General features: G+C 35.1%; 1 protein-coding gene across 1 annotated transcript in view; it reads left to right on the top strand.

Annotated features, from left to right (window-relative positions):
• LOC129227773 (tubby-related protein 4-like) overlaps positions 1-19439 on the top strand; it is a 52278-nt gene extending 32839 nt beyond the window's left edge. Inside the window, exons 8-12 of the mRNA XM_054862380.1 lie at positions 3139-3386; positions 6841-7090; positions 10680-12340; positions 14977-15171; positions 19323-19439. Of these exons, the coding sequence (XP_054718355.1) occupies positions 3139-3386; positions 6841-7090; positions 10680-12340; positions 14977-15171; positions 19323-19439 (2471 nt within the window). The remainder of the gene's footprint in view (positions 1-3138; positions 3387-6840; positions 7091-10679; positions 12341-14976; positions 15172-19322) is intronic.
• The last annotated feature ends 744 nt before the right edge of the window (positions 19440-20183 follow it).

The following is a 20183-nucleotide window of genomic DNA, read 5'->3' as shown; positions in this document are numbered from 1 at the left end:
CGTAATTTACTCGTCCATCGTATGATATTTTTTGTTCTTAAAATTGGAATAGAAAAAGAACCACATCGAATTTTCAAAAAATCTCTTTGAGGTGCACACGCCCATGCTACAAACTAACTTTGTGCCAAATTTCATGAAAATCAGCCAAACAGTCAAGGCGCTGAGCGGGTCACAGAGATCCAGAGATCCTCCGACAGAGAGACTTTCAGCTTTATTATTAGTAAAGACTAGGTGCATTGCCCGGCTTTGCACAGCCTACCTTGAAAATAAAAGTTTTGTCAAGTGATGCATGTTCAATTGGAGAAAAAAAAAAACTACAAAATTTCCCATCAAAATAGTAATTTTCAAAGAAAGAAAACGGCAAATCAAAAGTTCCCGAGAAAATTAAACGCAACCCTCCATGAATACAACTAAAATCCTAAAAAAAAAAGAACGAAGATAAATTGCCAAATAATAATCAAAAGAGGAAATTTTTACCTCCAAAATAGAATAAATGCGTTTTTTTTTTTAAATAAAAATTTTCATGAAAGAATTAAATAAGAATATTTTGATTGCATTTCGTTTTCAAGAAATTGCTTTTAAAATAAAATTTGAATAGAAAAAGCTGAACAATTGCTTGAACATTCATCCAAAGTAGTATTAGTTTTTATTTTCGACCTATATCAACTATTTAACGATTAATGTCAGTACTCTGTTACAATAAACTGCTACGTTATTAAATATGCTGCTTTATTTAGGTATAAAAGTCGTATCTACAAATTACTAAGGAAAAAAGTGGTAAATGTCAGGTACCACTTTAAAGGCTTAGTATTTGTCTCTTATGTTCAAATTGCCTTAGCAAAGTAAGCAAATTTGCAGTTAAAACATTTTTCTTAAGGGGAGTCAGTACCCCGTATACAGCCAATGTTAATTTGCACAGGTTCATGTACCTTTTCTGAAAATCTATTAAAGATACAATTATGAAATTTTTTCTGTGCCTTAAGTAGACTCTTTTCTCTTTATTGAAGTAAACTTTTACAGAAAGAAAGCTTAGTTTTTTTTTTTTTAATTCTAATGTGTAAGTCACTGTATTTTTTTCAGAAAATGCCATTTTGCTACACAAAATCAGCTCTATAAAATTTTTTTTCGAATATGAGAAAAAATTTACTTCAGTATATTTAGTTAGATGTATGGAATAGGTGATAAAAATTTCAAAGCCTAACACAATTTAGTTTCTGAGAAAAAGGAACATTTAGTTTCAAAAATACCCTTTCGAGATATTGCAATTTAAAGGGGGAAAATCAAAATAGGTTTACATTTTTTCAAATCTTATTTTAACTTACTTCTAATATGAGCACGAGCAAGAAGTTTACATCATCAAAAAGGTATTGAAATAGAATTTCAAAATGTATAAAAATCCAAAAAATCGAATTTTTGAAAGTATTTAGGGTACTGACTCCCCTTAAAGCGTTTTTTTTTTTTCATATTTCACGCTCACAAATCGCCAAAAAACTTGAGATTTAGGTAAATTAAATTACTAACGACCACCTGGTGACAATAACTCAATTTTGATAAAATGTGCAGATACCACATCTATGCTTAGCAGTGTAGTTGTTAGCAGTGTAGTTATCAGTGTAGTTGTATTTCCCCCCTTGGTGAATATCTGCTCCATAGACTAATAATAAGAGTAGACTGAGCTTTCCCAGACTGGCTGATGAAAAAAAATTGGTTCATGAATACATCATGTGACTGGTGGGAGGCTTGGCGAAAACTTTGGCAGCATGGTTGCTAGATGGCAACATTATCTATAGTTTGGCACTCGACATGTATTTTAAGACGTAATGTATTTTCATTATATTTTTTTTCCAGGTGCAGAGATTGAACTGTTTTTCTTTTAGTTATGCATTATTTTGACAATAGTAATTAGTTTTTGATCACAGTTTTCAGTAACTTTTATTTCATTTGGAACTTCTACATCAGCGTTGGCGTGAACGTAATGGCGTAAACGTTTTGCGTTAACGCAAAAATGTACTAATCGGTATCTTAAATTGAAATTTTAGGTAAAAATCTTACCCTTTTGCTAATTCTTTTGAGAGCTTGCATCTTTTATTGCTTAGAGAGTTATAGAAATTGACTAAAGAAAATGCACAATACGATCTAAACGAAAAAACTCACTATATTAACAAAATATTTACAGCTTAGAATAACAAATTTACAAATCGGACTCCATAAAAGATCATTCTTCTGTGTTCCATCAATTCTATTTATTTTATTTCTCGCCGGCGTTGATCGTCTGCTACGATCAATGCCCGCTGTTGCTAGGATATCCACCAGTCACATGGTTTGGTTTATGAGCAGCAAAAGGGTTGCCATCATAGACTAATAATAAGAGTAGACCGAGCTATGGCAACCCTTTTGCTGCTCATAAACCAAACCATGTGACTGGTGGATATCCTAGCAACAGCGGGCGTTGATCGTAGCAGACGATCAACGTCTGCGAGAAATAAAATAAATAGAATTGATGGAACACGGAAGAATGATCTTTTATGGAGTCCGATTTGTAAATTTGTTATTCTAAGCTGTAAATATTTTGTTAATATAGTGAGTTTTTCGTTTAGATCGTATTGTGCATTTTCTTTAGTCAATTTCTATAACTCTCTAAGCAATAAAAGATGCAAGCGACCAAGAAGAATCGGCAAACAGTAAGATTTTTACCTACAGTTTCAATTTAAGATACCGATTAGTACATTTTTGCGTTAACGCAAAACGTTTACGCCATTTCGTTCACGCCAACGCTGACAGCTCCAAATGAAATAAAAGTTACCGAAAACTGATCAAAAACTATTACTAATGTCAAAATAATGCATAACTAAAAGAAAAACAGTTCAATCTCTGCACCTGGAAGTTTTTTTAAATGAAAACACATTGTCTTAAAATACATGTCGAGTGCCAAACTATAGATAATGCTGCCATCTAGCAACCATGCTGCCAAAGTCTTCGCCAAGCCCTTCCACTAGTCACATGATACATCTATGAACCAATTTTCTTCATCAGTAAGAATGAGAAAGCTCGGTCTACTCTTATTATTAGTCTATGGTTGCCATAGCTCGGTCTACTCTTATTATTATTCTATGTGAATATGTGCTCTTCTTCCCGCAGAACCGGGCCTCCCGCACCCCCTGTACCGGGTGAAGAACTGCCAAGCGTACTCGTTTCCCCCTGCTCAGCTGAACACCTGCCTGGCCATCGTCCCCCTCTTCGTCCCCTCGTCCTCGTCCGACAGCGAGGCGGAGGAGGGGTGCGCCTCGCCCAGGATGCAGAGGCGCAAGAGGAACCGAAGGCACGCCCACGGGAGGCACGCGGAGGCCGCCTGGAGGGAGATCATGTACATCGACGAGCTGCCGGAGGTGAGTGATCCCCGATAACTTACGATGTTTGGACGAAAAGCCGAAAGGCCGAATTCCGTAAGTCGGTCAACAATGTTACATGCTTATAGGAGCAGAGATAATACCACACAATGGAAGATGCAGAATCAAATGTGAATGTGAAGAAATGAGCATTGGAAACTTGTTTAAAATCTTACCAAGAATTTATTGGTCCATAGAAACTAAAATAAATAAACTGACAAAAATAAGTTTATAAGAATAAACCCTGGCCATAAGCGGAGGCGGAGTTCGCAACTCCCCAACACCTACCGGACCTAACACACAAGAGGCTGACGAACACGAAAGAGAGAGAACGATTGGAATCGTTCACTATTTATACTTGCCTCATTTGCATATGATTGGGCATCAAAGGATGCCAACCTAAAACTGAAACTTTACACGTGCCCGAAAGAGTTGAGAAGTTAATCTAATTTGAATAAAGTAAATTTTATATTACATTACATTAGGAATGTGAACGCGGTTAAATATCATTTACCGATGTCTATCAATCCCGATGTTGGTCGACGTCGGCGAATGTCGTGCGTAGAGATTCGGCCGAGGTCTCGTTCCGAAGAGGCTGTCTACGAATGATATCACACTTTGCTTACATTCGACGAGCACGACCGGTAGCGACCGGTTAGTTAATCACGTGACAACTAATGATCACGTGCTCCAATCAACAGCTTAGAATGGTAACCGGTTGATCATAGAACGCTGCGGTTAGTAGCCGGTTACTTACCGGTCGACCGATGAGGTTCGTCGAACACAAGGTTTGAGAGGGGAAGGGGGGCTCTTTAAATTACGGCAGTGTATGACGAAGGGGAGGGAGGGGTAACTAGAAATGTAACATCACACATTAAAAAAAAGAATGAACTTGGTTACAGGTTAATTGAAAAACGCGGTGCATGTGACAAATGGGGCTGGGGCAAATGGTGAAGTGTGACAAAGGGGGGGGGGGGGTCAAAAAGCTCAGAAAAAAGTGTGACATCATTTATGTATGGACAGCTCCTAATTTGACTCATGCGAGAGGATAGATTGCGTAGAAGGAGATCATGTACATTGACAAGCTGCCCAGGGTGAATGGTCTTTGCTGCGGGTTGATATCGTTGAATGTTGTAGATAGAAATTCAACCAAGTTCTCATTGCTTATGTATCAAATACTGTTCCTTACGGTTGCTATGGAATTGGCAAACGGCCAGTGAAGATGTATCTGAATGAGATATTGCGTTTTACCTTGCCATAACAATATGGTTTTTCAATTATATTCTCTATTTTTTGAGCATTATTACTTGAGGGCACTTCAAAATTGTCAACTGACATTTTTTGCTGACCAAAAGAGGAAAAAGGATTAATACAAACATTTGTTCAAAAAATATCAAGGTTTTTGCCAACTTTGAATATTTTCTAGGAACAGCACTTGCCTGTTTGTTTATATTTTTTGAATCTGATTATTGTAAATAGCTTACAGTAACAGCATTGATAAGTAAGAACAACTGATACAAATTATAAACTTATCCCTTATTTCAACTGAGCTTCTTATTTACATTTTTGCTTATTTCATGAAACAAAACTTCTAAATAGCAAGCTATAGTTGAGGCAAACCCAACCTAGCAGCATCATAATGCTGTGATATGATGTGCATAGTCTTCACAATGCTACCAGCTTAGGTCTGCCCAAACTATAGTTTTGATGCTGATGGATACAGACGAGTGTAATATGGCAAGTAGACAAGTAGGCCATCTTAATCAATCTAACAGGGGGGAAGTAAAAATAGTGATGGGATTTTGATGCAGGCGTTTTATAAATTTATATCTAGGGCCTTCTTAATTTATTGCATTTTCCTAGTTGAAAATGAGGGGAAACAGAGTTTGGATGAAAATAGCAAAAAGAATGTTTTCATTTGGTCCAGAAATGTAAAAGCAAAATGGTAAGCTCAAAATTGCATTGTAAAAAAATAATAAATCCATTAATTTTTGTATTAAGGATATATACATTGAACATAGTTTAGATTAAAAAAAATATTGCCATGAACAAATTGTCATTTTTACAAAACTGTGTCTAAATAATTAAGAAACAAAGGTGCACGTGTGTAACAAACAAACTACCATTCCTGCAAACTAATAGATGCGTTCATTTCCGCCTACGAGATGGATGTTTGCCTTTCCATCTCATCAGTGGTCAGACTGTAAACCCAGACAACCAGAATGAATATATGATGAAGTCAGGGGTCGAAGTAGTCCTATATTATCCTATATTTCCTATATTTTCAAAAAAAGCATCAAAATCATCCTATATTTCCTATATTTTTCAAAAATGCCGTATATTTCCTATATTCCCGTTTTTTACCCAATATTTCCTTTAAAAGGAACAGTAAATAAACTTTCTGACATCGGATTTTTCGTGGAAAATATGTGCCCAAACGAATTTCAAATTAAAAAACTCAACTCACTAAATCTTACGACAGGCATCTTCACTCATTGGCTACAGCAATGTGATGTCACTATAGTGGGTGGAGTTTCGAGAACTAAATCTGAAGTTGGTTTTAGAATTTTGCGTTTGGGGGGGGGGGGGGAGATCAACAGCCATTTGTTTTGTTTTCCATCATGGTTTTCGTTGGTATATTGGTATATTTTGTGTTTAGTGCATTTTCTGATCGAAATGTTCTAATCTTCTTTTTGCAATCTTTTTTTTTTTTTTTGTGGAATTTTGGGATCGTGGAATGTTAGTTCCTTATGATGTTAAAACGTAGTTTCTGGTTAATAAGTGGAATTATAATGGCGAAATTGCATCGCTCAACAAAATTTCGTTTGGAGTGGTTGAATCAGGAGGACATTAATTGTACAAATTTTGGTGCATGGTGCACTAAAGGAAAGGATGATTTTACTGCTTTTTGCCATTTTTGCAACTGTTCAGTGCCCATAAGCAATAGTGGATTTTCGCAATTGAGGCTGCATGCTAAAACATTTAAGCATAAAGAAAACTCTGAAAAACGTCAGAAGGATCCTTCTCGAGCTCTGTTCTTAATACAAGTGGTAAAGGGCTCAGTTTAGATATAAAATCAAAGAGCAATGAAATTAGTACTTGGGTCATAAGTGGGAAAGAAAAAATAAAAATTTATCTTTGTTTAAATTTTGTTTAGTTATTTAGTCTGTAAAGTACACTGTTTTTTTCAAAAGTTATTCTTTCAACTACAGGAAAGTCATTTCAGATGTAAGTTATAATTTTGTTTGAAATTTCTTTAAAACAAAATCATTGATAAGAATAACTAAATAATATATGATATATATTATTTCTTTTTTCATAGCAAAATTATTCATATAATGTGTCCTATATTTGTCCGATATTTTTTGTGGAAAATGTCCTATATGTGACAAGTCGGTCACTTCTACCCCTGTGAAGTGATGCACAAATGAGTAGCAAAAATCTTTTTTTCCAGAGCGAGAAGATAGTGTCGGTGACATCCAACATCTGGGGCACCAAGTTCAAGATCCTGGGCCTGGTTCCTTGGCTGCCCTCTGTCCTGGGCACGGTGACCTACCGCACGAGCCTCCTGCACCTGCAACCCCGCCAGATGACCCTGCTCATGAAGGAGCTGAGGGGCCCCCAGCCCCGAGAGTTTTGCCCTTCCGATCCCGCCAAGGGCACGTCGGCCGTCGTCTTCTCGGAAGACGAGGACGATCCCGGAGGTCAGTGGCACGCTTTTGTATGTTTTTATTGCGGAATGTGGTGCAAAATAAAATGGCAAAAATTTACTCTGCTTTTAGTGCCACCTATCTGGTAACAGGGGCGTACGCAGACAAATCAGTTCGGGGGGGGGGGGGGGGCTGAGCTCGAAAGTCTTTGAGCTGGGGGGGATACTTATGAACTGTAGCTAAGAAAAGTTCATGTATCCCTTTTCTGATATCAATACGAATGTAAGATTTCAAAAATACATCATAAAAAAAAAACTTGTTCTGTATTATAATTTTTATAATTAATTTTGAAAATTTCGGGGGGGGGGGGGCTGTAGCCCTATCAGCCCACCCCCTGGGTACGCCACTGTCTGGTAATAATTTTACTATGTAGTAACACATGTAGTCGAGTGCAGTCAGAAAAAAATTGTCTCTGAAATTCAAAGAGTATACAAATACAAAAGTGACGACCAGCAACAGGCTCTGGGCCCAGCTAGACTGGTCCTAGTCAATTTACAATCCCCAGTGAAGATCAATGGCCCTCTTAAAACTACCTACTCCCTTACTCATTACCACCTCTTCCGGTAAGCTGTTCCAAGGTTCCTCTACCCTGCTAAAATAATAATTTTTCCGAATATCCATGTTAGCCGTAGATTTAAATAGTTTAAAACAATGACCCCTTGTCCTGTTTTCAGTGCTAAACTTCAGCCCCGTAACATCTTTCATTTTAATAAATTTAAACAACTGAATCATGTCCCCTCGGTCTTTTCTTTGCTCAAGACTGTACATTTTTAGCCTTCTAAGCCTGGAATCATAGTCTAAATGAGAAAGTCCATTTATTAGATGCTTGTATTATTATACAAATAATACAAATACAAAAGTGACGACCAGCAACAGGCTCTGGGCCCAACTAGACTGGTCCTAGTCATTTTATAATCCTCAGTGAAGATCAATGGCCCTCTTAAAACTACCTACTCCCTTGCTCATTACCACCTCTTCCGGTAAGCTGTTCCAAGGTTCCACTACTCTGCTAAAATAATAATTTTTCCTAATATCCATGTTAGCCTGAGATTTAAATAGCTTAAAACAATGAACCCTTGTCCTGTTTTCAGTGCTAAACTTCAGCCCCGTAACGTCTTTCATTTTAATAAATTTAAACAACTGAATCATGTCCCCTCGGTCTCTTCTTTGCTCAAGACTGTACATTTTTAGCCTTCTAAGCCTGGAATCATAGTCTAAATGAGAAAGTCCATTTATTAGATGCTTGTATTATTATTTATATAACAATACAAGCAATTTTAAAAAATGATAGGTACATTGTAATATTTTGTGGTAAATAAAAAATTATTTTTGTTATTAAATGATAAAGTTATTATTATTGCTAACACTTTAATTATTAATTCAGGCCTACTAATACTCTGTGCAGTATTTCTTTTGTTGCTGTTAAGTTTGTATTTAAATATTGTTTGCAACTAGTCAAGTGTAAATGGAGCAAAGAAGATGGGATCAAGTGAAATAGTTCATTTCATTTACTCATTCAATCACTTACTACATTACTTAAGTATTTATTTATTAATAAACTTTTTTACATTTCTTCATTTAATAATTCACTTATTTATTCATTCATTCGCTAATTTTCTTATTCATTCAAAATAAATTAAATCACTCCTTTATGTTTTCTCACATATTTATTAATTTATTTATTAGTTTAATATTTCATTATCTTTTCATTTATTCATTCATTCCTTTATATGCTCATTTGTTTGATAAAAAATATTTTTTGCAATAGGGAAGTTTTCGATTTTTCAATTTTATTTTTATATGATAGAGTAACATGTATGAACATCATAGGTGAAAAAATTTTTGCGATACGATGCAAGAGAATGCTCAAGACTAATAACCTCCAAATGCGATAACCTAATTAAATATATGACTAGAAATGCATAATTAAAAATAGTTGAAGACAACTTAAAATAAAAACCAAATTTATTTGGTAATTTAGTAAAGTTAGTTTAAGATTATTAAAAACATTTGAAAAAAAATGCGAACTAGAGCTGAGCTATATCAATCTATTAACTATCTATCTATTAAACCCGCATCGTTGCTTAAAAGCAAACAAGCGCTCGAGTCAACTAGCCAGAGAGAAAAACGCCAAAGAAATCAATTTCCTACTCGAAACCTTTCCTTTTATCCTAAGTCAACTCATTAGCATGCGGACGCCAAATCCCCTTCTGATACACTCCAGCATAGCACCTGGCCAATGAGCATCGGGCACGTGCCGATCAGTTACGATGATTCGTCGATTACGTAAAGATCGTGACGTCATAGATCGGCGACTGCACGTGCGAGATACATCTTCAGGCATCCGCATTAGAAGGTAGAAAAACATCGTTGAAAATTTCTCCCATACTAGGATTAGGCAGTTGACTGATACTATCGTGGGATAAGTGGTGAGATGAATTAGTTAAAACTTGTTAATTATTATTTAAAGGGCGCTAGGCCAACAAAAACGTAAAAGGCTTATCTCCTCGCATTTAACTCCTCGCGTTTCTGGAACATTAAACCTCTCATCCTCTCGGAAATTTTCGAGTATCATCATTGGTGTTACTTGAGGAAGATTATTTAGATTGTGCTTTAACGAATCCGACCTCCATAGTGTGTTCAAAAGGATTATTGAATTTCTAAAAAATAAAAATATCAGCGTGCTCAAAATGTCCCTAGCGAAGACAAGGGATCTTTGGCGGAAGGCTGCCCATTAGTGCCCTGTGACGTAGGCTCGTGACGTTTCAGAAAAACGCATTTTTGCGCGTGGATTTTTAAAAATTCATTAAAAATCAACCACGGTGTTTTAAAATTCGGCGATGGTGAATTTTTTAGTTTTGAGGGTCAATTAACAATAGCCAATAGCCAAAATATGAACATTTAATAGGTTGCAACTTCCCTATTGAATAGAAAAGACTTCATTTAAAAAATATTTCAGTTTTCACTTTGCCCCATAAAAAAAAAGTGAAAATTTTCCATTTTTTTGAAAGCACAAATTTATTGCCAAAAATTACAAATAAATTTTTCAATTCAAGTTTTATTATAAAATAGATTGTTCTTTTTTTATGTACTCTAATTTTCAAAACAAAATTCCAATTTGTTCGTTTTGAAAAATTTAAGCCATCTTAACTATTTTACTTTGCCCTGCATTCTCCTACTTTTGTGACAGTTAACCCAGTAGAACTTTAGTACTAAAAGTACGCAAAAAGTTATGCGGGGTCCCAGTATGACCGGAGTTTTGCACAACCCTTCCCCATTTCCTATCCTGTATCATGTCTAGGCATTAATGCAGGATAACAGCTTAACAAAAGATCCTCAAATAATGTTTTCCTAATGCTACCTTGTGATACATCCTGCTTCATTAGTAGATTAATCCATTTGCATTGAAAATTGCAAGACTAAAAATATGATTTTTCTTCTATAGGCTACCGGATTAATTAAATTAACTATTTAATATTTTCTTTTTTTGCATAATAAAATACAGTACAGCCTTAATATCATTAGTAGTTATTTAATATATTCATTTTTTAACAATGTTTCCTAATTACCCCGTAATTTTCAGATACCTCCTATGAAGAAAGTATACCTATTGCACCAATGACACCAAAAAAGCAACAAAGAAGCGGAACATTTCGTTGTCTTCTCAATCAGGAGCATGAGCAGAATGGAGTTTTTTCAGGTTGCAGCAATGGCGATTATGTTAATTTCATTCCATCTGAAGAGTTTCTCACATTTGAAATCACTGGGGAGAAAGGGGTTCATGTCATCAGTCTTCAGCGAGCAGAGAGCAGTAGTGTTGTTTCAGTTGCCACTCAAACAAGTGTCACTTGTGTTCCAGACTTGCAAATGCAGTCCAATATTCCATCCAGTTCAGGATTTGTGTTCCAGAACAAAAGCTCAGAAAAAAATGGCGACAAATCAAAGTGTACCACACAAGCCACTCCAAGCCAGCAGGACAAAGACTGGACTCCTACTGCCGAGGGTCCTTTTGATTTGGACTTCATAGAAGCCCACAATTCAACTAGTAGTGATTCTTCCAAAGACATTTCAGCGCAGAACAGCTTGTCAGATAATTCGAATTTGTCTTCACAATCAAATTCTAGTACATCTGTCGATAGCAAAAGCGTTTATGTCAGCATTGCCTCGTGTGGATCTCAGTCCGGAGTGGTGGATAACTCTTTTCGTAGTAGCCTACAGTCTCCGCTGGTTGCAAGGCGGATTGTTGAAATGAATTCCAATTCATGCAATACACCATTGTGTAACATTCCATTTTCATTGCCTATTCAGAATTCACAAAGCAATGATTCCATTCCTACCACTCTGGACCTAGTCACACTTGCCAATCAAGAAGGATTAAGTTCTGTTTCCAATAAAGCAATTGATATGAAATTCATTGATGACCCTGAAACCCCATGCAATGAAAAGGTTTCATTTCCTAACAGTTCCTCATTTATCGTCAGCAGAAGCCAAAGCGCCAATCAGTTGCAGGCCGCAGATTTCACCAATGTCCGCGAAAAAACTGGTACATCATTCAAAGAAACGAGGCGGAGATTGACTCTGAAACCGAAGCCACCATGCGGTAAAATGCATTGTCATGAATGTAATGAAGGAGAAAAGCCATGTGATAGTCCTTGCGATGCCAACGGCGTGTCGATTGGTGAAGAAGGCTTTTACGATCTGACATGTTCTTGCCCTTCAGAAAAAAAGCCTTCCACCACGACTCCACAGGTTCCTGAGGAATCATCCGCCAAACCTGTTGTAAAGAATGTGCTTAAGAAAGAGTTCCACAGTTGCGAGGACGTCAATAAAGTGTCGGAAGCTCTCAGGAGGTTGAAGAATCTCAAAGGTTTGGATCAAACAGTTGCAAAATCAGAAAATTCGAGTCCCGTCCGCCATCGCAGCGAAGTGCCAAGTGAGATATCTGACTACCCATCTCCATCTTTTCTTCAAGAGCATCGTGCCAGTTATCCTCAGGCTGATGACACTAGCGAGATGTCGGATTCTTCGACTACAGTAAGCCGCAGTATACCGTCGTCCCCAGTGGTGGCACGTAAGAAAAACACACGCCGTGGTCTATTGTACAGTCCTCTGTTGATCAGAAAAATGCGTAGGCAAAGGCTAGTTGACAGCTCTGATGAAGACAGTGCATTCAGTGGAGATGACATGGCTGGCGAAAATTTTAAGGACTTGGAAAGTTTTCAAAAGGCTTATATTCGGAGAAAGGTAATGTTAACCCATTAGAAAATTCATAGTTATTGATTTAAGAATCTTTTGACTGTGATGGTATAAACTGCATCAAGTGTGTCCTAGATTGAAAAAAAAAATGGATATATATTTGTAGCTTGTGTTTCTTCTAACTATGATCAATGTGTGATACTTGCCAACTTTTATGGATTAAGCAAAACATTTACATATTTTTGTTGTTTTTTTATGCTTGTTCGCTTTAGCCCTAATTTTTTCACATTTCTAGATCCGATTGCATCTACCTTTATAAAAGTCTTCCATTATGGTTTGTTGTGTGATTCTACCGCATGGATATCATTAATTTTGTGCAAAACCATTATTTTTAATTTTTCTTGTGTGTCATATTCCACAGCCAAGGCCTTGCACAATAGCTGTTTTGCCATACTCTTTGGAATTTCAATCCAGTTGCATCTAAGTTAAATCAAACTAGATTATTCATTTTTTCTAAAAAAAAATAATAAAGGACTTTTTAAATGGAAGTGGAATATTGAAATTAGGGAATTCCGGTGAGGTAAAATTTTGCAAAAGTCGAGAAATGTTTCAAGTTACTAAAATTCAGAATTTTTTCATCGCAAGCATTGAAAATTTTGGTGATAATATCAATTAATTTCAATGTTAAACATATTGGCTTATTAAACCCTCTCATATTTTTACATCATTGGTAATTAAATTCGAACAAATTTTTAATCAGATGAGATAGTGATGTGCACTAAAACGTTTCACTGATGTCCATTTCTAAAAGTTGTCAAGTATTATGTGTTCAGTGTTAATTTTTTAAATATTTCATTTGTTCTTTTTTGCATTAACTATAGTCTACTCGTTTTGGTTTAAAATATTTTATTGTGAATTGAATTTTTTTGTTGATGAATTATGGTGTTGTTATCGATCAGAGCAATTTTGTTATTCAAATTCAAGTAGTTTAGAAACTAATTTTCACTAAATAAAACCTTATTTATGATATTTTATGTTTTTGCATTGTCTTGCAAATTTCAAATTAATCAAAATGTAGAACATTCATGCACAACTTTTATGCAGGAAAGGTCTACATAAAAACTAATGACTGAATTTCTGGCCTAAAACTAAATTTTATTCATAGATGCTTAAAATATATTTGCAGTTTATATACATCAACTAAATATGTTAGGTTGCTTAGAAAATATCTCAAATATCTGCTTTCCTCCCTTTCTATCATACTCATACGTTTTGCACTTTCATAAACCAGATATAAAGACGTCTTGACCTCTTAATTTATGAGCTTATTTTTGTAAAGAGTTTGGGGTTATCTGGCCTAAAGATGGAGCTTTTAAAATTCCAAATTCTAGAAGGCTACGGCATCTCAATTTTCAGCACTGGCACCCCCTTGTACAGAGGATTAGGAAGCGACAGGTGGTATAAGCAACAATAAGAAACAATGCTGAATTTACTTATAAACAAGCTATGGCTTAGAGATCCGCTTTGTTGGAGGCCTCCTACTCCTGAAAAATTGCATGATTTGTTTCAAAAGAAATAAGGACTTGAAAAAGGAAATATTATTTTCAAGTGCATGAAAACCAAAAATTTGGAAAAATGTAGTCACATACCTTGAATTTTAAAACTTGTAACAAATTTAAAACATCTCAGCAGTAAAATATGAGAGGGCAAAGGGACAGGAGGAAGGTATAGACCTTTAAACACAGCCATATAGCTTACAAAATTTGATTCTGAATATTGGTTTGTAACTAAAAAAGCCTACTTTTTGCTTTATTTCCTACTGCCTATATTTTTCAACATCACAGTTTCCTTTTTGGTTAGCATGTTAACCTTCCTTCTTAAATGCTATAGAATATAGTATAATAAAGATTCAATTGCAAAATCAGCATAATTTTGAATTATTCCATTAAAGATATGATTTTTTTCTTCTCTACATACTGTTTGACCAGGGATTGTACGTAAATTGGCAATTGACCAAGTTAAGACGATTCCATTTGAATGAATCTAGCTGGCAGAAGGAAAAATAGCAATGGGATTTTTATTCACATATTTGAAAATGTCACTAGTTCCTAATTAATTTATTACATTTTCTAAGTTGAAAAAGAGTGGAAACAAACAGTTTCTATGGAAACAGCAAAAAGAAAATACAATGTTTTCATTTCGTCAGGAAAAGTAGAATCAAAATGGTAAGCGCAAAATTATGTTGTTAAAAATATACCAATTAATTTTTGTAGTAAGAATATAGATCGAATATAGTTTGGATTTTTTTATGAAATGATTCGGTGAACAAACTGACATTTGCTCAAAACTGCGTCTAAACAGACAAAAGCGGATATCTGTGACGAACAAGCTACCACCCTGCAAACTAATGGATGCGTCCATTTCCGCCTATAAACCAGATATTAACCTTTCCATGGTCAGACAGTAGGTGTTTGTGTGTGTGTGTGTGTGTGTGTGTAAAATCACTGTATGTGTGTGTGTTTTTGATAGACATAACCTTTTCAGTATTTCAATATTTTAAATGCATGACTAAAAATTTTTTCATCATTTGAGAATGATTATTACTGGCATTTGATTTTTGATGTGAAAAGATTTCTTATTATGACTGGTTAGAGACAACGCTTAAATTTTGGTCTTGATCGTAGCTGAAGAAGCGCTGTGGGCGAACAGTCACAGACAGTGTTCCGGCCAACGGCAACTTGCCCCCCTACAGAGAGTTCGTCCTTCACAATAAAGCCCCCCTTTGGAATGAACTCAGCCAAGTGTATCAGCTGGACTTTGGCGGGAGAGTGACGCAAGAGTCGGCAAAAAATTTTCAGATTGAATTCCGTGGCAGACAGGTGAGTCTAATACGTTCTTACTTTATAACTTCGTTGTTTCCTAATGGCTTTTCTTGTTCAATGTTTTGAAGTCAAAATGATCCCCACTCTTAAAGATTGATTTTGAAGCTTTTATTGTGTGATGTTAATAGGTTTTGTCTTACACTGAAATTTTTATAAGAGCTAAAATCGAATCAGCACTTACTATTTTCCTCTTGTAAAAAAGTTCATGCTCTCAAATAATCCTAGCTAGTCCTTAGAAGAGCTCATTTATCCTGGAAAAGTCCTTCAATACCTCCCAAGAAAATTTTGAATTTTGTGTTAGAAGGGACTGCAAAACTCATCAGGCTTCAGCGTATACCGCAGGGGGTTTGTGATCCGAAATTTTGAGCTGACAACACATTCTAAAACTTAAAAAAAAAATTTTAAAGTTTTTTTTTTTTTTGAGCAATTATGATTGCTTATTGTTCTCACTTGACTGTTTTGAAGCCTTATGATTTTATTCCCCCCCCCCCCCCCCCCCGCCTCCCTCTGCAACACCACCTTCGGCTGGCCGCCTCACGATGCTGCTCCTCTAACGAAAACAGTCTCCAGGTTTTGTCACTTGCCTACACACACACACACGCATACATACACACACATACACATACCTACACACACACACACGCATACATACACACACATACACATACCTACACATACACATACCTACACACACATACGCACACACCAACAAACACATACACACAATTACCCACCAGGGTTGGCAAAAACCCGGGTTTTTTTTAAAAAAGTCCATGGACCCAGGGTTTTTTGGTTTTTTTAAATAAAACCCAAAAAAACCCAACTAAAGCTGGGTTTTTTAAAAAAGAAATGTGGGTTTTTTTTGTCTTCTTTTAGGGAAAATGTGGGGTACTTGTAGCATATTGTAGCGTAAGTATATGGACAAAGCAAAAAAATCGTCTTGGGGTAAAAAAAGCTGGGAAATTCAGCGTTTTCTGAAGAAAAGTAAAAAAGACAATGAAACCCAAGAATGGTGAAGTTTCAGATTTTGTAGTTTCCATGATTGCCAACAGTTAAGAAAAAGTTACTTCTCGAGTTGTAAAATCTATTGTTCATTTGTAATTACTACATTTTTTTTTTGCATTTTACTTTATTGTATTTCATTTTGTTACGCAAAACTACTGTAGAACCTCAAATAGTTTAAATCCCTTTTTACTGAATTCCAGCTTAATCAAAACATTTCTGTGAATTTTATGTTGCCTGTTTTTCTATTTCTGTGTACAGAGTAAGAAATATTAAACCTTTTCGCAAGATAATGAAAATACTGTATATCCTATTCTGTTTTCTGTCCGACCGTTTGTGAAACCTGTTATTTTCTAAAAAATATACCTTGTTTATTCGAGATTTCTGACTTGTTGGTTTGCAGAAAATTGGTTTGCTTTAATTCACATGAAAGCCTTTTAGCTAGAGTAGTTTCCTCTGTACAATCAACAAATATTGAGAAAATCAGACATGACAGGACTTAGTCAAGATAATTTGAGTTATTTATTGACCAGTTAAAGAAAAAAGTTAAATATATTTATTTAAAATCTTTGAAGTATTTTTTAATGCTGTTAAGAGTTAAAAAATACTATTAAAGTTCAAAATTCATTTTTTTTATGTCCATTGGCTGTGGTGAAGAACAAATAAAAAAGAAGTTTAAATTGTTAAAGTATTTAAATTAATTTTTTTAAAAACTTCTCGGAAAATTAAGAAGAACCCAAAAGTGGGCTAAATTATGGGTTTTTTTTTAAATGGTTTTTTTCAAAAAAACCCATAGGGTCTAACCCAATTGGGTCCAATCCGGCTAACCCTGCTACCCACACATAAACATAACCCCCACACAACTACACACACACACACTCAAACACACATGCCTTCACACATACACATACCCCCCACACAAACATGCACGCCTACATACACACACACACTCGTGATTGCGAAAAACATAATTTGAATTCAAGGTGTCAAAGTTCAAAAAAAATTTTTTTCAATTATTTCAATGATACTTGTATGCGTATTTGAAGAGTTTATATGGGAAAGGGAGGGGGGTGACTAGTGAACTTCCTCATAGTTTCTGAAATTTTTAAACTGTCTTCAGAAAGTTTTACTTGAGTTTATTATCACCCCTGATATGCAGCCAATCATAGAGCAGCAAATGCTGAAGCCTTTATTAATATTTTGAGCCATGTCTTAAGTATTTAAACTTCACACTCACAATAGTCTTGTCTTTTCTCTTCTGATAAAAGGGGCAGTTACCTTTGAAATTTTTCTTTTTTTAAATCTTTTTTTTCTTTTGTGCCTATTGCATACTTGCTAACTTTTGCTCATCAGATGTAAAATTTAAATATTTTAGCTGATTACATTTTAGCACACTAGTCCTGATATTTTACCCATTTCAAAATTCTGTTGCACCTGCTATCCGCAACTTTTGTTCAATTTTGTCTACCATGCTTAAACATTAATAACTATGTGTTGACTACTACTTTCAACCTTTCCATTACTATTATTTGTTGCTCAGGACTTGTACCCTCATATTTTTGCTACACCTATTTGAAAGTTTCAATCCACTTGTATCTGAGTTAACTCAAGCCAACTCTTTCGGGAAATTTAGCTTTAATACTTGTCAAACATATAGCTAATGAAGATATAAATAAAATTTTATGCAGTACTTAAAATGTTAAGGTTGGCTATAGATTTCTGAAGGCAGGTTACTTTCTTCTGTAAAAAATTAGACAGTAGTGTTTTAAAATTCATTCAGACATAAACAAGGAGACAGAACGTAGAACTTATGTTGTAAATGCAGGGAAATTGAAAAACATTGGCATAGGGAGTTTTTTTTGAGATGGGCTGGTTCGAGATAAAGAGGTTTGACTGTATTTATTTTTAATACTAGCTGCATGCCCGGCGTTGCACGGGCTACTTAAAAAATGAAAGAGATGTCCAGTTGATGTTTTTGTATTACTCTGACATCAGTTTCTAAAGCGCTAAGGAGTAAATAAATACGCGTAATGCAAGGTTTGCAAAACACCAGTAGAGCATATTTTTGGCAAAAATCTCTTTAAAGTTAATCATAGTTATCAATAATGCAAGTTATGAGTATTTTCAGTTAGCACAAAAGATGAAAATATATGCATTATCAATTATAATCTGTGCTCACTTTAAACTGAATGAAATCTGATAGACTATACGTGAAACATTTGTATGTACAATTAAGATCAGCTTTTCACATAAAATCACACATACTTTTTGGTTGCTTACGTGAAACTAAAGCACCAAGACTTTATAAATACCAATCAGCATTAATTTAATACCAAGTCATCAGATTCGAATTAAGCTTTAGTTAAAATCCTTAACAACAATATTTTTGTTCAACTCTGTTTCACTTAAAGAAATACAAACAATCTTAATTTAACATGTTCTTTTAACGATACAAACTGTATTTCAAAAATAGAAACAGGAAGGAAAAAGAGAGTCATTACAATTCGAAAACTCACCCATGTGACGGGAAAAGGTTCAACAAAATAAACATAATTAGTCACATCTACTAAATGTACCAAAATATGAAGCCGGCGAATGATAAACTTACACTACAATCAATAAAGATAGCTAAAGAAACAACTTTCCTATGCTGAAAAAAGTTAAGAACGTTGAATGTAAAAATTAAAAAAAAGACAGACGATAAAATAAAGGCTATGTCCGAATAGTGCAACCAATTTTAAACTAATTTAAAATAAAAATTCTAGATGGAAACGTTGTTTTAAGATTTGGACAGCAGCCAAAAAATCTCTTTTAAAAGAATTATTAGAATTTTACTTGCTCACCAATATGCAAAATGGCAACAGGAAAGAAATAAAAATTTCTGAATAACGTTATGTTAATTAACGTTTTAATTAATATCTCCGCTAATTAAAGTCGCACAATTACAAGATTGGTCCTATTGTTTTCTTTGGAAAATTTCGAATTGATCGGTATCTCATTTGACTCTCGATTCCCAGCGGTTCTCGAGAAGATAGATCTTCAGACAGACAGACAGACAGATGCGAACAGATTTTAATATTATAGTGGATGCCCCCTGTGAAAAATTTGTCTACAAACTTGTTTTACGTTTTAATTTCTTCCTCTAGGTGATGCAGTTTGGTCGGATCGATGGCAATGCTTACACTCTTGATTTCCAGTACCCATTCTGCGCCCTCCAGGCATTTGCCGTCGCTCTCGCCAACGTCACTCAGCGACTCAAATGAACTCGTCCCGATTCCAGTCCGTCGTCCTATCACCCCCTCGGGGGTTGTCTCCCCCCAGTTTCGGTTCTGGTGTGAGTAGGTGTTTTGCATGAACTTGTGTAGGAGTCTCATTGTGAGTTATTAACATCATGATTAGGTTTCACCAGAAATTGATTTTATAGTTCAACGCGTGTCATTCCTTTTAAGTAAATTCTTAATGTGATTTTAAAAAAAAAATGACATTGGAAAATTACCTTATGAGTTGTCTTAAAATTCATAGATAATGCAGATTCAATTATATTAATTTTTGAGTTCAATATGAGTTTGAAAGATAACTATTTAAAATTTTTTGATGCAATTTTAATTTTATGTTTGCCTTAAACATGAATTTAAATGGACCTAATGAATTTAGGTCCATTAATGAATATTGAACCATTAATGAATATTGAACCCCATGAATTTAGTATGACCTAAATACATTCATAATGCATTTTGGTCTTTTACCTGTAAAAAAGTTGGTGTATTTTAAATTCCATAGTTTTTCAGGAATGCATAGCATTGTTCTAATCACAGTTCTTGTAGGAAAAGAGTTTTGGAACTAAAACATTTTGTTTTTTTTGTTTACGTATTTGTTTCTTCTCTTTTACTGTAAAGGTATATTGTGTCTGTTTGAAAACTGCAAATCTTACGCTGCTCAAGAGTTTCAACTGTTTATTTATTTATTTATTAATTCTTTGAGGGGCGCTTGTTATAGTTTCGGGTATG

This window comes from Uloborus diversus, chromosome 8 (genome assembly GCF_026930045.1).
Source record: "Uloborus diversus isolate 005 chromosome 8, Udiv.v.3.1, whole genome shotgun sequence".
NCBI lineage: Eukaryota > Metazoa > Arthropoda > Arachnida > Araneae > Uloboridae > Uloborus > Uloborus diversus.
The sequence above is the reverse complement of the archived record's forward strand: the minus strand, read 5'-3'. Positions and strand labels throughout refer to the sequence as shown.